The sequence below is a fragment of the Sarcophilus harrisii genome, chromosome 3 (assembly GCF_902635505.1).
Source record: "Sarcophilus harrisii chromosome 3, mSarHar1.11, whole genome shotgun sequence".
Taxonomy (NCBI): Eukaryota; Metazoa; Chordata; class Mammalia; order Dasyuromorphia; family Dasyuridae; genus Sarcophilus; species Sarcophilus harrisii.
This window is the reverse complement of record NC_045428.1, coordinates 401,479,604-401,506,395: the sequence shown is the minus strand read 5'-3', so window position 1 is coordinate 401,506,395 and position 26,792 is coordinate 401,479,604. Positions and strand designations below refer to the sequence as shown.

General features: G+C 32.7%; 1 protein-coding gene across 1 annotated transcript in view; it reads left to right on the top strand.

Moving 5' to 3' along the window:
* The window catches only part of HAT1 (histone acetyltransferase 1), an 88,336-nt gene that overhangs the window by 16,199 nt on the left and 45,345 nt on the right, over positions 1 to 26,792 (top strand). Inside the window, exons 2-3 of the mRNA XM_031960464.1 lie at positions 10,289 to 10,393; positions 25,215 to 25,290. Of these exons, the coding sequence (XP_031816324.1) occupies positions 10,289 to 10,393; positions 25,215 to 25,290 (181 nt within the window). The remainder of the gene's footprint in view (positions 1 to 10,288; positions 10,394 to 25,214; positions 25,291 to 26,792) is intronic.

The following is a 26,792-nucleotide window of genomic DNA, read 5'->3' as shown; positions in this document are numbered from 1 at the left end:
TATAGTATTATTGTCAAAGTGTGTAATGATCTCTTGGTTCTGCTCATTTCACTTAGCATCAGTTCATGTAAGTCTCTCCAGGCTTCTCTGAAATCATCCTGCTGGTCATTTCTTACAGAACAATAATATTCCATAACATTCATATAACACAACTTATTCAGCCATTCTCCAGTTGATGGGCATCCATTCAATTTCCAGTTTCTAGCCACTACAAAAAGGGCTACTGCAAACATTTTTGCATATAGAGGTCCTTTTCCCTTCTTTAAGATCTCTTTGGGATATAAGCCTAGTAGTAACACTGCTGGATCAAAAGATATACACAATTTGATAACTTTTTGAGCATAGTTCCAAATTGTTCTCCAGAATGATTGGATTGGTTCACAATTCCATCAACAATGTATCAGTGTCACAGTTTTCCTGCATCCCCTCCAGTATTCATCATTATCTTTTCCTGTCATCTTATCCAATCTGAGAGGTAAGTAGTGGGATCTCAGAGTTGTCTTAATTTGCATTTCTCTGATCAATAATGATTTGGAGCACCTTTTCACATGGCTAAAAATAGTTTCAATTTCTTAATCTGAGAATTGTTTGTTCATATCATTTGACCATTTATCAATTGGAGAATGGCTTGATTTCTTATAAATTAGAGTCAATTCTCTATATGTTTTGGAAATGAGGCCTTCATCAGAACCTTTGACTGTAAAAATTGTATAACTGCATTTAAAAAATTGCAAAAACAAAATGTTCTGTGAGAAGCAGCAAAGTGCAATAGACAGTGTTAGAACTATAGTCAGAGAATCTTCCCACAATTTTTTCTTTTAGCACTCTTAAAAACTTTCTCCTGGGGCAGTTGGGTGGGGCAGTGGATCGAGCAGCAGCCCTGAAATCTGGAGGCCCTGAGTTCAAATTTGGCTTCAGACACTTAACACTTCTAGCTGTGTGATCCTAGGGAATTCACTTAAGTCCAAATGCCTCAGCAAAAAAAAAATAAAAAAAAATAAAAAAATAAATTCTCCTCCATTGTCCCCATCTTGACTTGGAAGTGACCCAAAGTTCTAGAATGTAATATTCTTTTTTTAAAAAATAGCTTTTTATTTATAAGTTATATGCATGAGTAATTTTACAGCATTGACAATTGCCAAACCTTTTGTTCCAATTTTTCCTGTCCTTCCCTCTACCCTCTCCCCTAGATGGCAGGATGACCAATACATGTTAAATATGTTAAAGTATAAATTGAATACAAAATAAGTATACATGTCCAAACCGTTATTTTGCTGTACAAAAAAAATCAGACTCTGAAATAGTGTACAATTAGCCTGTGAAGGAAATCAAAAAATGCAGGCAGTCAAAAAATATAGGGATTGGGAATTCTATGTAATGGTTCTTAGTCATCTCCCAGAGTTCTTTTGCTGGGTATAGCTGTTTCAGTTAATTACTGCCCCATTGGAACTGATTTGGTTCATCTCATTGCTAAAGATGGCTAGGTCCATCAGAATTGATCATCATATAGTATTGTTGTTGAAGTATATAATGATCTCCTGGTCCTGCTTATTTCAGTCACCACCAGTTCATGTAAGTCTCTCCAGGCTTTTCTGAAATCATCCTGTTGGTCATTTCTTACCAAACAATAATTTTCCATAATATTCATATACTACAATTCAGCCATTCTTCAATTGATGGGCATCTACTCAGTTTCTGGTTTCTGGCCACTACAAAGAGGGCTGCCACAAACATAGAATGTAATATTCTTGAGGGATGGGAGTGTTTTTATTTTTATCTTTGTAATCTGAAATTCCAATCAATGCTTGACACTGAATCAGTGTTTGATAAATGTTTATTGAATTGAGTTGGATAGAGACTATGAGAATGAAATACTTGACTATTAGAGAAACATAGCAGATGAACAATAAACTAAACCCAGAAGTGAATAAGAGGAAGATAATACGCTAGGTAGCATTTGGGAAATTGAACAGTACTTCCAGTAACCTTAAGTCTCTTCCCTAAAATAAAACCAATCTTTTTTAATACCAGTATTTTTCAGATGGTGCCACTTGGTTAAGAATCATAAATGGCTATAAATTCTCCAGACTCAACATTATAGGTCCACATATAGCGTGATAGGGAGTAATAAGAGGAATTAAATAGGTTATGGCATATTAAGCAACAATGAATTGTACATAAAAGGCATAAAATATAACCAAAGATATTTAATTCTAAAAGGAGAACTTAGTCGGTTATGTAATAAGAACAAGTAATAGTAGCCTACTTGCTACACTGTTGTCTACATAATCTTTTTTATTTTGTTTATTTTTTTAGATGATAACATTCAATTTGTAAGATTTTGGATTTCAATTTTTTTTCCTCTCTTCTTACCAAAACATCAAGCAGTCTGATATAGGTTATATATGTATAGTCATTTTAAAATTTCCATATTAGTTTATGTTGTGAAAAAAACAGAGCAAAGGGGGAAAACTGCAAGAAAGAAAAATCAAATTAAAAAAAAAGGCAAAAATAGTATTTTTCAATTGCATTTAGTCTATAATTCTCTGTGGATGTAGACAGCATTTTCTATTCCAAGCCTACTGAATTTGTCTTGGATCGTTACATTGCGAAGAAGAGTTAAGTCTGTCATAGTTGATCATAACATAATATTGCCCTTACTGTGTACAGTGTTCTTCTGGTTCAGCTCACTTCACTCAAGAACAATTCATATAAATCTTTCCAGGTTTTTCTAAAATCCCCTCATCTCATCATTTCTTTTAGTACATAATATTCCTTTATATTCATTTACTATAACTTGTTCATCCATTCTCCAACTCACAGGCATCTACCCAATTTCCAATTCCTTTCTACTTTAAAAAGAGCTGCTACAAACATGTAGGTCTTTTTCCTCTTTTATGATCTTTTTGGGATACAGACTCAGTGGTGACAATGTTGGATCAAAGGATATGCACAGTTTCATAGTTCTTTGGTATAGTTCAAATTGCTCTCCAGAATCATTTCCCAATGGTTGGATCATTTCCCAATTTCACCAACAATGCATTATTGTCCCAGTTTTCCCACATGCCTTCCAACATACATCATTATCTTTTCCTGTCATGTTAGCTAACCTGAAAGGTATCAGAATTGTTCTAATTTGCATTTCTCTGATCAGTAATGATTTAGAGCACTTTTTCACATGACTATAGATTTGCCTACACAATCTTAAAAGACTGACGCCCTGTGGAGGATTTATGTGAGGATGTGTGCAAGAATTTTTTTTTTTAATAGGATGTTATTTTTACAAATACATGTAAAGATATTTTTCAGTATTCATTTTTATAAGACTTGGTGTTCTAAATTTTTCTCCCTCTCTCCATCACCTCTTCCTTTCCTAAGTCAGATAGCAAGCGATTCAATATAGATTAAACAAACATATGAAATCCTTTTAAACATATTTCCATACTTAACCTGTGATACAAGAAAAATCAGACCAAAAAGGAGGGGGAAGGAAACACGTGAGAAATAAAGAAACCAACCCAAAAAAAGGTTGCTTCAATCCACAAAGTTCTCTCTGTGGATACAAATGGCATTTTCCATCCCAAGTCTATTAGAATTATCTTGAATCACTGCATTTTTGAGAAGAGCCAAATTTATTATAGTTAATCATCACATAATCTTGTTATTATGTACAATGTTCTCCTGGTTCAGCATCAGTTCACTTAAGTCTTTCCAGACTTTTCTGAAATCAAACAGATCATTATTTCTTATAGAACCATAATACATCATTACTTTTTTATGCCATAACTTAATTAGCCATTCCCCAGCTGATAAGGCATTCATTCAGTTTCCATTTCCTATGTGTGCAAGAATATTAAAGGATATGGAAATATTTGTGGATTTTAGAATATGCTTTTAGAAGATTTATCCCTTATTGAAACCAAAGGCTTTAGATAATACAGTATTTAATGTATCATCTAATGTTTCAACTCTGATGTCTTTAGCTTGTGATATATAGTCATCTTTTGTAAAATACATTAAGTTGCAATATCTATTAGTCCAGATAAAAAGAATTTCTATTACTTTCTGAAACAGGAGATTCTGATATTTATTTAGCAAATATTTGAATGTCTGCTGTATGTGGAAGACTGTTTTAGGTACATTGTACTATACCTACAAGTAAAAGTATATGTTTTTAGAAACATCAGGCTAGCATTTTTTTTTTTTTTAATTTTTTTTTTGCTGAGGCAGTTGGGATTAAGTGACTGGCATCTTTTTAAGTGGTTAAAACTATAGTTTCCAAGATTATATTGACAGATTTTTGTTTTGCTTTTAATATACACATATATATAAGACATGTAATGGTAAAGTATAAAATCTTTCAAGTGTAAAATTATTATATTGACTTATTGTCAAAGTCACAGTTCTTATAATAATGTGATATCATGTTAACCCATCTGTATGACCCATGTTCTTTTAATCATGACACATTTAGATGAGATCTAACATTTTTGTATCTACCCATAACATCTAGTACAGTGCCCTTACATATAGTAGATTCTCAAATATTGAATTTAATTGATGGTAAAATAGCTTCTGATTATAAAGGATAGTGCATGTAGTCCTACATATTTTCTGTTTGTTAAAATAATTGGTAGAGATATATGCTTTCTTTGCAAGTTATTAATAATCAGTTTTGATTTGAATTTTGTTGTTATTTGAAGTTGATTTCATTTTTGTGATTGTAGATTTGAATATAGTCTTGATTTTTGTCTTGTTCATTATCACTTCATGTAATGTTTTCCCTAGCTTCATATTCACTATTCCTTATAGTACAATAATCCAACATATTCATATACCATAAGTTTTTCTGCTATTTCACAAGTTAGTCATGGTGGTGCTAACTTTTTTTTTTTTTGCTGATATTCAAGAGTTGTTATGTCCATATAGGTTTTTAAACCTTCATAAAATTTTAAAACTCCGCACTTTAATATTCTGTAATATTTTAAGCACTTACAAAGATATGAGTAATGAATATCAAGAGATATTTAGCATTCATTTTATTTAAAATGCTACTGTAAGTACTAGATAATTTTAAGTCAAAGTTAAGAATTTTTATATCTTTTTTATGTAGACTAGATAAAGGAATGTAGTGATTTTTATCAATCAGCAAGCATTTATCAAGTGCTTAGAGGACCAGACACTATGTTAAGTGCTGGGGATACATAGAAAGGAGAAAAAAAAAAAAACCAGTTCACTCCCTTTAAGGAGCTTACATTCTAATAGGGCAAACAATATGTAATTAGGTACATAAAAGTAGATTGTAAGGTGATCTCTAATAGCTGGGGGGACTGGAAAAAGGCCCTTTGCAGATTGTTCTATTTTGAGATAATGCTTAAAGGAAGCCAGGGATTCCAAGAATCTTGAAATGAGAAGGGAAAACATTCCAGGGATAAGGGTCAGCCACTGCAAAAGTACAGTTATTACAGTGACAAGATGCTATGTTCTTTGCACAGGCCACAGCTTATTAGCATATCTGTATTGTACTGTGTGGAAGGAAGAATAAAATGTAAGACATTATAAAGGTGGGAAGGGTCTAGGTTGTGAAGAGCTTTAAAGGCTACACTAAGAACTTTATGTTTGATCCTAGAGGTAATTGGGAATCTCGGAATCTGCACTTCAGAAAAGTCATTTTGGCATATGTATAGGATAGACTGAAAAGGAAGATTTGAAGTAGAGAGATTAATTAGATTTTCAATAAGTCCATAGGCGATGTGATGATTGTATATATTTATTTGTAAATTGCAGAGAATTTATAATTTATTCTGTAGGATATGGTGAGACAAAGAAGCTTCTTGATCAGTAGTACTAATTAGGAAGCTGGTGTTATCTTGAACTTTAGGAGGATGGCCATATGAATGGAGGAGGATGAATTAGATGGGTAGAATCTGCCAGTCTTGACAAATGGTTATAGAGCTTGAAGGTGAATGAAGAATGTGAGAAATAACTCCACTGGACTTGAGAGAGATGATGTTTAAAAGTTTTTTTAATTACACAACTGCAGAAGTGGGTATCCTGTGGAATAGGAACTCCTGGAATTAAATACTTATCTTTTTTTATATTCAAAATTCAAGTTCCTCCCCTGATGCCCCATTGGCTGAGTACTACAGAAGTCTCAAGTTATCTGGAGCTCATAATCCCCCCCAGTGAGTGTGAATCTCCACCCCTAATTACATCATTACTTCTCCCTTGTGTTCAGTTTAGGGATAGTTCAGTCCTTCCTCTAATTCCCTATTGACTGTCCTATCTGAAGTTTTAATTCCTCTGAGTCAGAGGATTTAGGGAAGAGTCTTGGGCCACTAGGTGGCTCTCTCTGGGCTTGGATTCAGGTAGACCCCCTCTTCCTCAGTTCAAATGTGGCTTCTAATATTAGCTATGTGGCCCTGGATAAGTCACTTAACCCTTTTTGCTTCAGTTTCCTCATCTGGAGAAGGAAATAGCAAATCATTTGAGTCTCTTTCTCAAGAAAACCCCCAATAAAGTCACAAAAGGTCCTGAAAAACAACAAAAAAAATATAAAGAAAAATCTAGCCAACCATCCTAGGTAGAGAGATGAAAAACCTGATATTAGACCTGTGTCTGCCAGTTAAGTGACAGAATCTGGATTCAGAGACAGTCATAGAATTTTAGAGTTGGAGGTGTTTTGACCATTTTGTACAAATTGTACCTGAAAAAAATATCTCTGCTACAGACAAGTGGCCAAGAAGTGATTATCCAATTTTTTCTTGAAGACTTAATTTAAGAGAACAGGAACCTGTTACTTGGTGCAAGAGAGAGAACATGAGATAAGGAGTTAGGAGCAAAGTTGAAATTATACCTCAGTAACAGTCTAACCACAAGCAAGTAATTTAATGTCTCTAAACCTCAATTTTCTCATCTGTGATATAAAGGAGTTGGACTAGATAGATGATCATCAAATTCTCTTCCAGTTCTAAATCTTTGAACCTGTGACCTTTTGAAGGTGGAAGCACTTTTTCTACTTTTGTTTAGCTTTAATTGTTAGGAGGAATCAGGAGACCAGTATTGTAGTACAATGCCCTTTCTTTGTACCGTTCTTTCACCATAACATGATCTTTGTTACAAAGGGGTTTTGCTGATATTTGCAGCTTATCTAGTTTTAGCTTATGCATAGAGGTCAACGTAGACTTAAAAAAACACCAAGGCTATACAGAGAAATTTATCAGCTTCTTGAATTTTAATATGATTAATCTCTGTCTCAATTCATATGTTTTTCAAAAGTAGTGATGAGAAGCAGAACTTAGTAGTAATATTTCCTAGTTTATTCTTTCTATTCTTTGTATAGCCTCTTAAGAAAATAAGGATGGTGTCTTAACAGAGAGGGGGAGAATAAACATTTATATAGCATTAACTGTGTTTCAGGTCTTATATTAAACACATTTTAGAAAAACAAATCTCTCATTTGATCCTTATAACAACTATAAAATGCATTTTAATTAGTGGAAACCGAGGCAAATTAGCAGGTAAAGTGATTTGCCTAGGTCATGCAACTGTGGTTGAGGTTAGAATTGAATTAGGTCTTCCTGATTCCAGATTGTGATGGCTATATTTACTGTGCTTCCAACTGTTTTTTTTTATTGTTCTCTTATATTGTTATAGGATTTATGGACTTTTTTGAAACTTTTTTGCCTTTTATTTTCATTTATGCAAAATTCCTTAAGAAATATTATTCATGAACTGACATGAAGCAGATATTTAACACATTTATGGATATTTTTAGTAATACTTAAAAATCCTAAGAACTGCATACATTAGGAAAAGCATATACATATATAGATAACTAAGTATCTTGAGTGTAGTGGTGCATTGAAAATAATGAAATTCTGCTTCATTGGCAGCAATTGCAGCACAGTCATTGTTCTGTTAACCAGGTATGGAAAATAACTTTTTTACATCTAGTCTTAAATCAAACCAAGATTTCAGCCAAGCTATCCAGCTTACTATGGGAGTGACTTTAATTTAGCAATATTATCTCTTCTTCAAAGATCATGCCAAAAGAACACAAATACTAGTAGGTCTTGCCAAGCTAGCTAGACAGGCTTAGAGTATAGGCCTGATGAGAAGCAGCTTTGGTTAGGAAAAAGTACAGCAGATTTGTACCTAAGAGGCTCAAGTTTGAATCCTTCTGATAAAAGGATTCCTCTTCACCCCCCAAACTAGTCACTGACTTCTTTGGATCTCTGTTTCCTTATCTGAAAACTGTGCTGTTTACCTCACAGGGTAGTGTAAGGAAAATATTTTAGGTTTTTTTGATAGAACATATTATAATATACAACAATACTATTCAAAATGAATGACCCAAGTTTCATATTATTGCTTGCCAAGTTGATGACAAATCAGTGTTAGTTACAGTACTTGAATTATAATAAATTGGCATAACATTTTATTTACTTTATAAAGCTCTTTCCTCATGAGAGCCTGGTTAGAGGAAGTATATGGATTATAATAAGTATAATTATGTACACTTTAGAAGAGGAAGTAAAACTTACCAAGAGTCACAAAGTTGATTTGAAGAATTGTGACTGAAAGGCCGGTCTTCTGACTGCAAAGTACATTGGTTTTATTTAAGGCTGTTGCAAGTATAAAGGAAAGGATGAAGTGGAGTGACTTAGTTACTTTGGTTAATTGACTAAATATTTTTAGTTCCTGCCAAAACTGTCCTCTAAAGATTGGTGGCAATAGTTTGTGAGATCACTGAATGTGGTTCTTATTTTATTCCTTTATTGTATCGTCTAAACAGTAAAGATTTTTGTTTGAAAGCCATGTTGTATCTGAAAGCTGCATTGTCATCTTAATAGTACACAATTAATAATATAGTATGCATTAGCCATTTCTACCACAGCAGCATTTTTCTAACATCAAATGATATATAGTAGTTGCCAAAAACGATTTTCTTTCTCCCTTTTTTTTTTTCCCCTAGAAGCCATTTTAAACTTTTTAAGGAGATTAATGAGATCTTTTGGGGAGAATCGAAGTGATCTGTATTTTTTATTTTATTGGTATAGAACCATCTTTTCTACAAATTTTTTTCGTATAAATATTACATATCATATATCTTAGTGCACCAGACACCAAGAGGCTAATGATTTGATATGAGTCTGTATCAGAGGCTAGACTCAGATCCACATCTTTTTGATATTGAGGGCAGCTTCTTAGCCATTATTTGTCAACATATTCATACTGACTAGTTTAAGACAAGATATTTTTATTAATTTTTAAAATCAGAAACTTAACATAGAGCATCACTATAATTAATAAATTAAGATGCTTCAGTTGATAAGCAAGTTTAGTTATTTTCTTTTCCATTAATTATTTTTATTCCGGACGTACGATGTCTTTGGTGGGGAAAGTTCCCTCTACCAATTTGGACAATTTTTCAATTTATAATCATGGGTCTTCCTGACTCTTGGTTCTGTTTTTTATTTATTCCACTGCTATTCCTCTCACATTAATGTGCCACAATTTATCTTTTTCCTTATTGTTGAACATTTGGATTTTTTTTTCAATCACATGTAACATATATATGAAAATCTTTGTCTTTTTTATTTAATTGTTGAATTTAGAAGGAACACTCTATTCCCTTCCTGCTTCAAGCTTCAAACGTCGGACAACGTGACTATGGACAAGTCATTTAATCCCTCAGTCTTTATTGCCTTATTGGTGTGGGGGTAATAATTGCACCTACCTTACAGGATTGTTGTGAAGATTATAATAGCTGATATTTATGTAATGCTTACTATGTGTCAGGCACAGTGCTAAGAGATTTATAATTATTACAATTTACAATTACTCTTATATTTGATGCTCAAAACAACCTTGGGAGGTACGTGTTGTTATTATTATTCCATTTTACAGATGAAGAAACTGAAGGAAACAGAGGATAAGTGAGTTGCCCAGAGTCACATGGCTACTAAGTATCTGAGGCTAGATTTGTACTCATGTCTTAAGTCTAGGCCTTGTGCTCTATCTACTTCATGAAGTGTCTTGAAAACCTTAAAAGTCTATGTAAATGCTATTTATTTTAAAGCAACATTTACATGGTAGATTCCTAATGAGGTGATTATTGGGTAAAAAGATGATTTTTTTGTTTCTTGTATTGTTGTATTTCCATAATTTGAGATTAAGATTTTGTGTTTAGGCTTTAATTTCCCTAATATTATTCTTATAATTTTATTTAGCATTCAAATAACTTCTAACCAAATGCTTTTGATACTTTTCCCTTCTCCCATAGGTTTTGGTGCAGTGGAAAAATTTTTAGTGGAATACAAGAGTGCTATGGAAAAGAAGCTGGCAGAGTACAAGTGCAACACCAATGAAGCAATCCAACTTAAATTAGGTATGTTACATTTTCGGTGTTTTAAATTCTGTGCTCTTGAATATATACACTTCTTAAAAGTTGCTTATTTTATGCTGAGGTAGGATTCATTTGTGCAAGAACTTTTTAACTTTTAACATATAACTTTGTATATCTGTGGTTCATAGCTTTCTACTTGAATATAAGTAGATCTCAGTTATCACTAATTCTGTTAATATAGAAACAATGTAAATGTAGAATATAGAAAAATATAGGAATTTTAAACAATGTTATAGTAAGGTGAAGTAGCCTTGTTTATGGCTGGATGACTGGGGACAGAGAACTGTATATCACTTCACTCAAAAAATAAAGTCAGCCCCCAAGTGCTGAGTTCTTGCTGCATATGCTTAAAAACACAGAGCATAACAGGAAACTAAAGGGTTTGGATGTGGATTCTCTTGTCATTGAGCATATCCAGATTAGCAAAGCTTCCAAAAAATAACACTGTACTTACAGGGCTCATAGTTGATTTAACCCCATATATGAGTTCTTTGCCATATTGAGATGGCATTTATTTATTTATTATAGCTTTTTATTTACAAGATATATGCATGGGTAATTTTTCAGCATTGACCCTTGCAAAACCTTCTGTTCCAACTTTTCCCCTCATTCCCCCCATCCTCTCTCAGATGGCAGGTAGACCAATACATGTTAAATATGTTAAAGTACATGTTAAATACAATATATGTATACATATCCATACAGTTATTTTGCTGCATAAGAAGAATTGAACTTAGAAATAATGTAAAATTAACCTGAGAAGGAAATCAGAAATGCAAGAGGACAAAAACAGAGGGAGTGGAAATGCTATGTAGTGGTTCACACTCATTTCCCATAGTTCTTTCACTGGGTGTCACTAGTTCTATTCATTATTGAACAAATGGAACTGATTTGGTTCATCTCATTGTTCAAGAGAGCCACATCCATCAGAATTGATCATCATGTAGTATTCTTGTTGAAGTATATAATGATCTCCTGGTCCTGCTCATTTCACTCGGCATCAGTTCATATAAGTCTCCAGGCCTTTCTGAAATCCTCCTACTGGTCATTTCTTAGAGAACAATAATATTCTATAACATTCATATACCACAATTTATTCAGCCATTCTCTAATTGATGAGCATCCACTCAATTTCCAGTTTCTAGCCACTATAAAGAGGGCTGCCACAAACATTTTTGCACATACAGGTCCCTTTCCCTTCTTTAAGATCTCTTTAGGATATAAGCCCAGTAGTAATACTGCTGGATTAAAGGGTATGCACAATTTGATAACTTTTTGAGCATAGTCCCAAATTGCTCTCCAAAACGGCTGGATGTATTCACAATTCCACCAACACTGTGATATGGTACTTATTGAAAAGGAGCAAAATTGTTCCTAAACTTGAAGAGAAAGTTGCTCAAAAAAAAAAAAAAAAAAAAAGGTATCTCAAAAGAAACTGAAGAAACAAAAGCTTATATGACAATGCAAATAAAAGTAAAATGAAATATTACAATAAATATTTTAAAGTATTTATTTCCTTTTAAAGTGTTTATTCTTACTCCCTCTCCCCCCAAAAGAAAAAAAAGTCAGAATGAAGATACTTTATTATTCAAGTATTCTGTGTCAACAATATTTCCTTAAACTAATTTTCTAATAACCCTATCAAAAAAACAAATGAGTTTTGCCTGGCATAACTTGTTCTTTCTGAGCTTCATGATTAAGGAATTTAAATTCTGCCAAAAGAATAAAACATATAAATAAGAAAATAAAATATAATTAGAGAAAGAGACTAGTAGCAACTATACCAATTGGAATATACCAATATACTAGGAGACTCGAGAAATTTTAAGTAATGGCACCTGAACTTGGAAGAATTTTAAGAAATGGTTGTGATGAGGGAATATATTTTAGGGATGGGAGACAGCTGTGTGAAGGCATGCAGAGAGAAGTGTCAAGTTCAGAGACCAACTAGTATTCCAGCTTAGTTGTAACATAGAGTAGAAGGAGGGTAGTGATGTGAAATGGAGTCAGATTGTGGAGGACTTTAAATGCCAGACTTAGAAGTTATCGTGCAGAAGTAATAGAGATCCACTGAAGATTTTTTTTTAACAGGAGGTTGATAATGGTCAAACTTGCATCCAAGAAAAATTTATTTTAACAGTTCAATGGAATATGGATTAGGGAAAAGATCTAGGAAACTTGGAGAATAACTTGGAAACTTAGAGCTATTATAGTAGACTAGGGGAGAAATGATTAGGTTTTTGTAAGTGGAGAAGAAAAAGAAATAGGTAGAATATAATCAGTTGGCAACTGATTGGAATATTAAAAACTGAAGAAAAAAGAAGGAAGAATAAAGAAATTAACTCTGAGGTTACCAAACCAGAGCGATGATTATCATCATCATCCCATACTAGGGGAATTTCTCCCTTGGTTCTTCTCCCAGAGGTCTGATAGCTCTTTCGTAATCTCTTTTACTAGATTTTTATCCACTTCATGATGAAATTCACTGTGGGTTAACTATGGCTTTGTTCTGAGCTCTTTTCTGCCACTGTATTCTTCTATACTGTTTTGCTTGGTGTCTCACTTCTCTAGCCCTAAATACTCTCCTGACTTCCAGGATTACTCTCCAATTGTAGACATTTTAAATTTAACATAATCAAAATGGAACTTCTTTTTTTCCCCAAACTCTCTCCTCTTTCTGATTTTATTACTCTTGAAGTTACCACTATCTTCACAGTCACCCCAGCTCACAATTTTGGTGTCATCTTCTACTCCTTACTTTTATTCCTTATAGCTAATCTGTTGCTGAATCCTCTTAACATCTCATATATACTGCTCTCTCTTTTGAGACTGCTGCCATCCTGGTGTAGTCTAATCGCCTAATGCCTAGACTATTGAAATTGTCTACTTGTTTTCCTCTTTAGATTCCATGCATCTCTCAAATTGATCTTCCTAAAATTCTAGTCTGATCATGTCACACCCTCTCTTCATAAACTTGCTGGATCCCTATCACCTTCAGGATCAAAAGTAAGATCATCTTGTTTGGCATTAAAAGTTAGTGAGAGTGGCCTCCTATGCTCTTCCTCACACACAAAACACTCCTCTTAACTTTGAGTATTTTTATTGACTGACTTTGATTCCTGGAATTCTCTACCTTCTCATTTCTGCCTCTAGGCTTACCTGTCTTCCTTCTAGGTTCATCTAAAGTTTCCCCTTCTGCAAGAAACTTTTCTTGAATCCCCTTTATGTTAGTGCCTTCCTTTTGAGTTTATTTCTAATTTATCTTTATTTCATATGCATCTTGTTTGTACATGGTTGTTGACATGTTGTCTCCCCATTAGACTGTGAGCTCCTTGAAAGCAGAAACTTTTTACCTTTCTTTATAATAATCCCAGAGTTTAACAAATGCCTGATATAGATAGGCTCTTACAAATCCTTGTTGTGTTGATTAGAAAATCCCATCCACCTCTAATTGTAATTCTGTGAGCTTTAAAGACATGTAATATCCTTGGGTATATATACCTGACTTGGCATTTTAGTTCTTATCAATAGCAGATCTGAGCACATCTGTAACTTAGATTTGAGAGAGTTGATTTAGGCTTGGAAAAGTTTATAGAACTGGTAAGTCGTTGATGTGAACTTACTTCTTCATGATGCCAGTAGTTTATCCATACTGTTATTCATGACTGTTAAAACAGACCTTTGATTTCTCTAGTTTTGGGTTCTATGATTTTGAAAGTATATTGTATTTCTTTTAAAATAGCTTTATTAAGATTTTTTTACTAATTTTGACTAGTGATAAATAAATAATGAAACTACCTGTTTGCATTTTAAAACAGTTTTCAAAGTTTTCTCTAGAGATAAATACCTTGAAGAATAAGTGCTTCTAAATATGTTAAAAGTGGTAACCTTCAGATTTATAAAGATTCTTTTTTTGTTAATGGGAAGGACCATTATATATATAATGTGTATATGTAGTATACTATATATATAGTATATAAAGTATATATGTTTGTGTATTTGACAGATGCCAGCACATGATGCATATGAATTTCATTTATGTACTTGATTTACTTGTAAGTATAGTACTTTGGGATCTAAGATTTAATCAACAAAGCTTCTGAGCATCTAAAAGGTATATCCATAAAGTCTATGCACTAAAGCTTTGTGGACTTTAATCTTTTCACTTACTAAGCATACTTGTTTTTCTGAATTTTTAGATAGAGCTAGATTTGGGAAAGGAAGTATCTGGATAAGATTCTCCTGAAGATAGTCAGGAAGAAGTGACAAATTACTTAAGATCATAATTAGCCTGAAGCTAATTGACTCCCAAGTCAGATCTATAAGACTCATAGTGACATATAATATATGTTGTGTAGAGTATATTGAATATAATTTAAGAAAACAGTGAAGTATTTAATCAGTTTTATAAGCCTCCAATGATTATCTAGCAGATATTCGTATATATGAAATATCCATTCTTCAGTGATCCTAATGAGGCTATATATATAATATGTATAAATATTTTATACATACAAATAAGAACTTCTGCTTGATCAGTGAGGTGTTCTGTTTAACTGAGGAGGGCTAATTAGAAATATCTTTTTGTTTCAGATTATGTAAATCTGTTAACTGTTACAAAATGACTTATGATTTAATTGATGTTGATACTTCCTATTCTGATTCAGATTGATCATATGCCTCAGTTAGATGGTCTTCCTGAGTTGTTCTGTTCAAGGACACATTATCTCCTGGATTAAAAGGATCGCCTTTTGATGATGAGCTTTTCCCCTTTCTTCAGATAATAGATAACTCATCCATGAGCCTGTATCACTTTTTTGGCTTCTGTCATTCTAGAGCTTATATTCTGATATAACTAGCTTTAGTGCAAGTTTGGGGTCAGTCTTCTTGGTTCATATTGTTCCTTTAACAAATGAGTTTTCCTAGTCAGATAACTAACCAGACCTGTTTAAACAACATTTTTATTTTAAAAATATAACTAATGCAAACATTTGGAACAATGAGGAGGTCAAAGGAGCCTGAAAAGTAAGCAAACACTTGTTCTCCTTGCTTGTAGACACTTGGAAGTTAAGGGTAATTAATTCCTGTTTAGAGTACAAACATACTTGTGAAATATTGCAGGGGATGGTGGAAAACTGTGAGCAGTGTTGCGTCAAAACATTGAAAAGAAGAACCTACAGAAAGAACTTGCAGAGAGAAATTGAAATGAGATATAAATGTATTTTTTTGAAGAAATGACAAATGACACTTAAGAAGATGATGTGTTGGAAAGAATGGTATATAATTTTGAAGACATTCTGATATTGTCCTTTCAGAATATCTCGGTGTATAAGATTTCCAAAGGGATAGAAAAGATCATGGAGGGTTTTTATCGAAAGGATAATTAGGAACACATTTTCCTGTTAAATCTCTAAAATTTTTCTGGGAGTGTTTTGTATTAGAGAGTATCTTAGGTGAATATAGAAAGACATAGATAGGTTATTCTTACTATTAAGAGAGATCATGGATCCATTGAAGTATGTATGACCAGAAAAGTTGTTGTTTGCCCTTTGTTCTTGAAGAAGACTATAATATTATGGAGGTGATGCCATTACATGCAAACGAATTGGATTTAAGTGAGGGAGGGCTATGTAAAGTTTCCTGCCTCACTTTCCCCTCTAGAACCATCTGTGGCAATATATAGCCCTGGATGAAATGGGAGACCTTGGCCTTTTTAAGCTACAAGTCTCAGTTTGACTGAGGTTACACCCATTCAGGGATTAAGGCAAGGTAGCAATTGAGGCAAAGAATCTCCTCTATCAAATACACACATGATATGTTACTATGTCTAAGATAAAAAGATAACTTTTAGTACATAGGTATCACCATATCCTCTGGGGGATTTTTGAGAAAATGTGGATAAAAATTATATAATATAAAAAGGCATAGAAGGAATGTCCATACTTAAGAAATTTGCAGATTCATCAAAGTAACATTCAAAAAAAATCTGAGTCCTTGCAGGCAAAGACATTTTAGGGTATAAACTACTTGAGAGCCAGGACTGGTTCATTTATTGTTTTTGTATCCTTAGGGTCTAGCAAAGTACTGGAGACATAATAGGCATTTAACAAATGCTCATCATTGACTAATGAAGTAAAATTAAAGTATTAGATGTAATTTCTGCCCTTAAGTACCCAGTATAGATTTTTTTAATATGGAAGAAAATATGTGAATATTAACTTAGTAACAATAGTATAGTAAGCATAATGAAATCCTTAAATATATATAATCTTTAATGTTTTCTGAATAATAATCTGAACTTTTAATTATGACTATATTATAGATAGTTAGATTAAATAATGTGCCAACCATGGGACATTTCCTTGTGTTTCTTTTGAATTAAACAGAGAGAGAGAGAGAGGTAGAAATAATGAAGGAGTGAGGGTATATTCTAAGCAATTTAGGATTTTTGTTGATCAATGTTTTCTTTTATATAGATGTTGACTTCCAGTTTAAATGAAGCCTAGATTTAAGGTCATTTATGGTATTTTTGTATTGATAAGATCATAGATCTTGAGCTAAAAGAGACTTCAAAGGCTATGGAATCCAAATCCCTAATTTTATCTCATATACTGAGGTAAAAGAAGAATAAGTAACTTGTTCAAGGTCATATAGATAGTAAATATCATAAGTGGGTTTTGAACATAGGTCTTCTGACTCAAAGCAAGTGATCACTTCAGTGTACAGTTAGATGGGATGAATCCAGTCTTCATAAATATTGAATTATGGAATTTTTAATCTAGAAAGAACTATAGATCATCTCATCTAACTGCCTTTATTTTATAGTTAAAGAACTGAAACCCAGGTGACTTAAGGAAATTTCCCAGTAATAACATATCTATTATTGGGCTCTGAAGTTAAGAATGCATCTTCCTTATAACAACCCAGTGAGGTAAGTAGTTAAAATATTATTATATTACAATTGAAAAAAGAATTGACTCTGGGTTGCTAATGGTCATTCAGCTAATAATTATTCTTGGCCCCAGGATTTGAACTCAGGTCTCCAAAGTATTAGTTAAGAGATCTTTCTATTATATTATCCTGTACACTCAAAAGTCATAGAGCTGGAATCAGGATATAAAGAGAAAATGCAGGTGTCTCTTTATGGCAGTGCATATACTATTTAGAAGATTTCATATTCTAACATACATAAGGGATAAAAATAATACTTAACTGGATTTTTAACAATTCTATCCTTTTACTCCATGTTTCTTTTTGTGGAGAATGGAAATGTAGTTAAGTCTTTAAGAAAATAACATAGAATAAAATTAGGTCTGACCAGAAACGAATAACATTGTTTATGGTATATTAGCTAATTTAGAATGGCCATGTGAAATGGGTTTCAGAATGTTCTGTGAAAAGATGATTGTTTAGGTATGGAAATTTATAATTGATTAATAAACAATTATTTGACTTGGAAAATTTATGAAGAGTTAATCTTAATTATGTTCTTGAAATTCATGATTAAAAAAAGATTAAATGCCATATTTTAAGAAATCATAAATGAAAACTTGAATCTCTTAGGATCATAGGTTAAAATAAAAATAGAAAGAATCCATCATTTACTGCCCGAAAGTAAATAAACTTATAAATATTCCTTATGAAAAAGCCAGAACTGAGTAGACATTGAAATGTAAACTCAGGAGTAAAGAAAAAAATAGAAAATGCACACTTGTGATAACTTGTTAATATGTGAATGGGGGACAAGAAACAGTATCTTCTCAGAACTCTAAAGTCTTCAAGACCCTTTTAGACAGGTAAATAAGACATACAGAAGTTATAGGTATGGTTTTTCTGTGTATGATGATTTTAGGAGAAGATAGAAATAAGAAGGATAGAGAATCATTTTGGGGTGAAAGAAGATTTAAGGAGAAGGAAATCTCTATAGTTGTGTTAGATGAAAAGTTTTCATACATGAAGAAAGAAGTGGAAAGAACTGTGTTCCACAAACCTCATTTTTCATCTGTAGCAAAGAAAGAAAAGTAAAACACAATTGCATAAATAAACAAAGATTATGGAATAGAAATATGTTAAATTCAGTTGGGAAATAGGAAAAGAGGGGGAGAAGACTAATTTAAGAGGGAGGGCAGGATAAGCAAAGGATTAGTCTTAAACAAAATAAATTCCAACATTGGAGAGGGTGTGTATGAGATGAAGATTCATAAGAAAGGAAGACTAAAACTTGTCATTGAGGGAAAGGGGAAGGCAAAAGAGTGGAAATATATTGCTTCATTTACAAATTGTAAGTATTAAGTAAATTCTTTTTCTTTTACTACTAACTTTTCTTTTTTTAATAATTTTATTTTCAAAATATATTCAAAGATAGTTGTGAACATTCTTGTTCTATTCCAAATTCTTTTATTTTATTCAATTGTAAAATATCTTGTGTTCCATATTTTTTCCCCTCCCTTTTCCCCATCCCCTCCCCTATTTGGCAAGTAATCCAGTATATTTTAAACATGTGCAGATCTTCTAAACATACAGTTGTCATGCTGCACAAGAAAAATCAGATCAAAAAGGAAAAATATGAGAAAGAAAACAAAATGCATGCAAACAACAAAAAGAGTGAAAATGCTATGTTGTGATTCACCTTCAGTTCCCACAGTCCTCTCTCTGGGTGCAGATGGCTCTCTTTATCACAAGACTATTGGAACTGACCTGAATCATCTCATTGTTAAAAAGAGACAATTTTCTTGGATTTTTTTATTTTATTTTATTATTATTATTATTATTTTTTTTTTTCCTGAGGCAGTTGGGTTTAAGTGATTTGCCCAGACTTATACAGCTAGGAAGTGTTAAATGTCTGAGAACAGATTTGAACTCAGGTCCTCTTGACTTCAGGGCTGGTGCTCTATCCATTGCACTACCTAGGTGCCCCTCTTGGATTATTTCTTGCTCTGTTGTGTCAAAATCCTTTTTTAGTCACAACTTTCAAGTGGTCTGGTTATTCTTATATTTTCTCTTCTTGATCTATTCTCCAAATCTGTCATTTTTCTTATGAGAGGTATCATTCTGTTCTGTTTTTTCATTCTTTATAATCTTTTTTGTTATTTCTTCACTGTTATAGCTTCACTGGCCTCCCCTTGTCCACTTCTAATTTTCTCTTTTTTGCTGAGGCAGTTAGGGTTTAGTGACTTGCCCAGGGTCACACAGTTAGGAAATGTTAAGTGTCTGAGATCAAATTTGAACTTGGGTCCTCCTGCCTTCAGGGTTTGTGCTCTATCTACTGTGCCACCTAGCTGCCCCCACTTCTAATTTTCAAAAAATTATTTTCATTTTTGAGACTGTAGTCTTTTGTAGTTGGCTAATTTATTTTTCATTATCATCTTGTTTTTCTTGGATAGTTTTTTTTTTTTTTTTTTTTTACTTTTTCCTCAGTATCTCTCATTTGATTTAAATTTTTTTTTTTTTTTTTTGAGTTCTATAAATTCTGGATAGGGAGCCATTTCACATTACTCTTTGGAATAAAAGCTTTTTTTACTTCAGTGTCCTCCTCTGAAGATGAACCTTGTTCTTTCCTGTTCCTGTAGTATGTTTCTATTTTAGGGTTCTTTCTTCTTTGCTGATTTTTTTTTTTTTTTTTTTAATAAGAGGTATTTGTATAAGCAACTCCAATCCTGGGGGATTTTGTCTCTGGCTTCACTTCAGCTCTCCCTTCTGACCAGGAACCCCAAACTAAGAGCTCTACCCTCCAACAGGTGTCCACAACCAGCAGCATCCCTGTCCCGTTGCCTCTGTTCTCAGCGGTATGCAGGTTCTTTCTCCTCAAGGTCAGCATCCTGCAGCATAACTGGGCCGGGTGTTCCCAATCAGCCGAGGTTTCCTCAGGCCTAGACTCCACAAGTAGTCTGGGAGGTGAAAGTCTCTGTGGTTTTTGCTAATGCTCCAGCTACACCCAGCTAGCCTCAGGACTGCACTTGCTGCCTCCACGGAGGTGTTTGCACTTCACACAGGTTAATCCCGGCCCTGGATCTTTCCCCAGATCCTCTTGCATTTAATCAGGAGCACCCCAGTTCTACTCCATCTTCTCGATTTTTCATGAGTCTATGTTTTCTTTAAGGTGCAAATTTATTGTATTTGTGGGGAAAATTGGGAGAGCTTGAAATTTACTAACTTACTCTGCCACCTTTCCAGAATCCTCCGTTGATAAAAGTTTATAAAGGTATACTTAACACAGTGCTTGGCACATATTAGGTACTATATAAATGCTTATTCCCTCCCTCTGTCCCAATGTAACATAACTAATAAGTGTCATAGATGGATTTCAAGCCTACTGCTCTCTCCCAATTCCAAATACAATCCACTTTCTATTATACAGTAGTGCCTTGGCTAACTGTTTTCTCTTCCTTTTTTTTTTTTTTTTTTTTAATTTGCTATTGTGTTGGGAAAGAAAATGGGTAGACTCAAGAACCAGATAAAAAAGTTAGTTGCCTGTTTTAAAAAGTTCTTTGTCATATCAATATAATATACTTATATATTTCTGTATGTTCATATTTTAAATTATAATTTTAATTTTGATTCTATATGAACTATAGGGTATTAGTTCCTTACTGCCATTATATTTTTTTCTCAGTCCTAGCCTGGAGCTCAGTTCTACTTCTAGTATTCCAGAAATGAAAATAATGCTCTTAATTCTCTATAGACTTCAGAAATATACTTTTTCTATCTCTTAATGTGAGTAAGAGTCTGAGGCTAAGCAGAAACTTCTCTTCTGCCCTCAATCTTAGACAACTTGCATTTATTTCCATATCCTAAAAGTTACAGCCAAAGCCTTGGATGTTCTATCTTCTTTCCCCACTTCTCCTCTTAATTTTGGATTGTTGTTGTTGTTGTTTACTTCATTGTCATATATGTTTTAGGCTCATTTGAAATACTCCCTTGCTTTTCTTTTCACTGCTCATGTGAAACAATTTGTCGAGCCATCAGTGGAATAAAGCACCTCTTTCACCTCCATTATGTTGGGCTATTATTGTCTTGCCTCCCAAACGATTCTCACTCCCCACACCTAAAACCTATATACTAGAGTAATTATAACCAAAAAAGTTACATGACATAAAGTAATATAAATATTTTTACCTCCAAAATACATAGCCAAAATCATTTTATTACAGGTACTTTAAACAATCTCCATGATAGCTTGTTTATATTATTAATGACAGTAAAGGTTGTACACACAAAGAAAACCCTGTACTTTTCAAAGAAGAAATACAGTGCTATTTTTCTGTCATTTTTTTAGTTGAAAATATAATAAAATCTTGTCAGTCTATTCACATTTTCTTGTTGGGGAGAAATATATTTGCTCAGAGTAGAAATATAGTTAAGTAATCTACTGGTCATCCTGCCATTTAGGGGAGGGGGTGGGGGGGGGTAAGAGGTGAAAAATTGGAACAAGAGGTTTGGCAATTGTTAATGCTGTAAAGTTACCCATGTATATATCCTGTAAATTAAAGGCTATTAAAATAAATTAAAAAAAAAAATTTAAAAAAAAAAAAAAAAAAAAGAAATATAGTTAAGTAGCAGGTAACAAAGAGAAGAAGGTCATTTCATTGACTAAATCACATATAAAGTTGGATATATGTGGAATTTTCTAGCATGCTTGAATCACTCAAAGTTCAACAGGAAGGCATGATTTCAGATAAAAAGAAAGAGGTTTAGAGCTTTTCTAAGTAACTATTTTCTTTACCTGCCATTGATTATGGGTAAGAATTTTGATCAAGGAACTTAAATAATGATAAAAAAGGACAATTAAAGAATAATGATCAAATTAACTTAAATTTGAAAACTTTTAATTTAAAATTATCTATGAAATATGTACACCTGTAGATAGTGAAGTCCTCAATATTTTGTCTGTAAATGATATTGTGCTGATTAAGTCATATCCTGAAATATTTTCAAAGTTATGTAAATGAGATCATATATATATATATGAGTTAGGCATAAGTATTCACATAGGAAAGAAAGAAGACTGACATATAGAAAATGTGTGTGTGTATGTTTGTGTGTACATACACTTTCTGCAGATAGATAATTGATAGACATTGAAATTTGAATTATGAGTTAGGCATAGGGTAGAATAGGAAAAGAAGTTTAAACTCCAGCTTTAACTGTGAGTTGTGATGCCATATGGGGTCTCATCACTGAATGTGGGGGTCACAGAATCATAATCTGTTATCAGTAAATGTTTGATTTGTATACCTATTTTATATACCTATTCCCAGAATCATGTAAACATTTCTTGGGCAAAAAGGAGTCATAATTGGAAAAAGTTTTAAGAAGTTCTGGTTTAAACTATTTTTGGCAACTTGCAAAGTTTCATTCAAAGACTCTTTACTTCTCTCAGAAACAAAGGCTCATCTTTCTTTCTTTTCTTTCTTTTTTTTTTTTTTTTAAACCAACATTTTTTCCATGATGTCAAATGGCTGAGTCAAAGAACACAATGGAATTTGAAGAATTCTCTTCTTCACCTCTCACATCTTCTTAAAAAGGAATTCTGGAGAAGTGTCATAAAGGCTTCTGTCAGAGGAACATATAATCAGAGAATTGGATTGGTACTTGTCAAAAGGAAGGAATATACTAATACACATTGTGCCTTGGGAGGTTAGGACATCTCAAAAAAGCATCAAATATATTGGTTGAACATAAATTGATGTCATGCATACTGGGTACATAGGAAATAACTATGAGTGCATTATAAAGGATCACAATATTAAAGAGATCACAAATATATTTGGAGTAATTTAGGTATTTAAGTGTAACTTGTAAGACTAATTATACTTTAATGGTTCAAGAGGGCAGCTAGTTGACACAGTGGATAGAATGCCAGGCTTAGAGACTGAACTTATTTTTCTAAGTTCAAATCTGACCTCAGATTCTTATGAGCTGAGTGACCTCTGGGACAAGTCACTTAACCCTGTTTGCTTCTGTTTTCTCATCTATAAAATGAGCTGGAGAAGGAAGTGGTAAACCACTCTAGTATCTTTGCAAAGAAAACCCCAAATGGGGTCACAAAGAGTTGAACACAACTGAAAAACAAATGAACAACAGTTTTTTAAGAGGAATGATTTGGGGAAGCTAGCAATATGGGATAGGATTTTATTCACTTATAAACTAAAACTAATTAAATTAACCTTTATTTTTTGCTTAGTTATACATCTTCTTACTTCTGAATGGTTAAATTCTCATGAATGACACAGTTATAATAATGCTGTTCCCTGTAAATAATTATCTTGGTTTGTTTTCCTTTGGCTTTGAAAATTATGTAGATTGAGCTATCTTATGCGTGACTTTTTAGGAGCCTATAAGAAACTTTGAATATATTTCATGAAACCAAAAAAATGCAATTACTCTCTTAACAATTTTCTTCTGTTGTCCTTTACCTTTTTTTCCCCGTTCTTCAGTGTTCTCATTAACTGGATTAACTCATTTAATTAGATTGCATTATCTTCTTTTAGTAACTTATTTAAAATTTAGAGAAATATGTGGATTCTTCAGCATTATGTAATAGAACTGTAAAGTCTTATTTATGTTTAAAAAGCATCCTGCCCATTTCTAACAATTAAGTATTGTCTTAGGTTTATTTGTTATTGTTTAATTAGAATATAAATCACTGACAACCCAAAACCACTGTCTATGGCACTTAAAAACAGTCAGGCAGGCATCACCATAGCTTCCAAACAGCTCTTTGGAATGAAAAGTTAATAAGCTAGAAATTATAGTTAAAAGAGATTCTTTTATTGTGGGAATAGTTGAAGGATAATCATAATTATTCAATGCAAACCACATCTATTTGTCCCTGAATCTTTAGTAATGCTCATTATATGACCTAAGAAGAGACACTGCATGACTAGCCTATGTATTTATTTTCCTCTATATCTGTATCTGTCTCTGTTTCTATATTCAGATATATTGAAAAGAGGTTGGTAAGGTTCCAATAAAACAAGTAGAAATAAAATATATACTAAATGGCACATATGAAACTGATATTGGCTCTCTTATGTAGGCAGATAGGTGCTATGATCATTAGAGAACTTAACTTGGCATTAGAAAGACCTGAGTTTAATTTCTGGCTTCAGACACTAACTTGTGTGACCCTGGACAAATCACTTCACCTCTTTGTGTGTTTCAGCTTCAGTTTCCCCATCTGTAGAATAGGGATTATAATAATACCACCTCTCAGAGTTGTGAGGATCAAATGAGGTAATATTTCTAAAGTGCTTTGCAATCCTTCAGGTGCTTTAGAATTGCTAGCTGTTGTTAACATTCCTTTCCCCCACCATCCATACCTATGCAGATACCTTTAAAGAACTGATTTGAAAGGCACTATCATTCAAGGAGCAAGAAAACTTCTCCTGATATTCCTAGTTTTTGGATGCATTCAAGGTCATTATTTTCATAATAATACGAAAATATTTTAATTTCTTATTCCATAAAAATATTGATACATATTATCTACATAAACAAAAGCTCTTTGGGCAATCTTCAGAAATTTTAAAGAATATTAATGGGATCTTGAGACCAAAAAATTTGAGTATCACTGTTCTGGAGAAATAACTATTAATTTTCTCTATTGTGCTTGTCTTTCTGATTCCCAAATGCTACATTTTGAGTATATCACCCTTCAATGTTATATTGTCTCATAAAAATCCAGTCAGTTGTCAGTATAGAAGAATGACCTAAATTGGTGAAACCCTGAATGGCTATCATGGAACTACTGCTGTTGTATGCATTATTTATTTCATTTCTCTCTCTCTCTTTTTTTTAATAGTTCGCTTTGCTGAAGATCTTGACAATGACAGCACAACTTTTAATCCTGAGTACAGCCATCAAATATTTGGTGATGAGTAAGTATTGTAGAAACCATATAGGCAAATATAAATAGGATCCAAGCACTTATTTTTTAGCTTCACTTAGTAATTAATTTTAGGTTTACCTGGTGCCTTTTACATAACATTTCATATTTTCTTATGTTGTAAATTTTTTGTAACTGAGATTTTATGTATGTTGTATTCTGTTACAAGTGAAAGCTTTAAGTAATTAGATTCTTTTTTTTTGTTTGTTTGCACTATAATTTATGAAAAGTAAGCAAATAGATAACAGGGACCTATTAAGAAAAGTAACTTGTAAGATGTATGAGATCTCAATACAGTGATGATTACTGCTCATAAGCCTAACAAATAGTAGGATCTTAAAGTACTTTGATTCATCAAAAAGACGTTCTATTTGGTATTAACTTTTTATATTAATATTTACTTTATGATGGTTTTATATAACGTGTTTAGTAACTAACCAAAATTTTAAAATAACTAACATTCCATCACTACTTTGGAGTAAATGGAATTTTACTATATCATGGAATTATTGTTTTTTTAAATAATTGTTCCATTATGTAGAGAGACCTTGACTTTTTTTTTTAAAGGTCAGCTAAGAGCGTGAGTCCATTGTCAATTACTATTGTGCTATGTGTCAACATTGTTTTGTGGATTTTAATTTAGTTTTGTCAGTTTTTTACATAAATTCCAACAAATTTATTTAACTCATTAATAGAAGCTTATGGTTTTTTATTATCTGACCATGTGTTAACTTTCACTGGCTGTTGACTGCATTCTGTTATAATTTCATTGGGAGTCTTGTTCATGAACTTATTATCATTTTAAAGAATAAAAAGCTCTGCATAATACATTCCACTTAAAGGGGGGATATTGATGCATCAATCTGGAGTCTTTTTAACTGTTCTTCAAAAAAAAAAAAAAGAATTATTTGACACATTCTGTAGTATTTATTTTGTTTTATTCCTCTTTGCTTTTATTATTCTCTCTAATGACAAGGGTTAAGAAACTAAGTGATAAGTACTGCTACTTTTTGGCACATTTCACCTAGCAAATACTCCATATTGTCTTCTTCTTCCATTTGTATATCCTTTAGGATAATCTTTTTTTTTTTTTAAATGGTGTGCTTATTTGCAGTTTTTTTAGGTGGTTAATAGGGTAAGTAGCTTTATGAGATAGGAGGGAGTAACTCAGCCCTTACTGACTTAAATTTAAATGAAGTCTTAATTCCTTGTCAACTTATGTTTCCTTTTAATATCACCAATATTGAGTTTCTGAAAGTAGGACAAAAGTCTGCCCACATTCTTTTGGAATAGCTTAGAAAGAATTTTGGAACTGTCATTGTTTCTTGTAAATACATTTCAGAGCTCTCTCATAGCACTGAAATTTTATCGAAAATTACTTAATCTAATTTATCTTACCTAGAAGAATTCAGCAGGAAATTTTAATGACTTTGTTTGTCCCTGGAAACATTTATTTGAAAGATGAGTACTATCATTTCACTTCCTGGTTTCTTG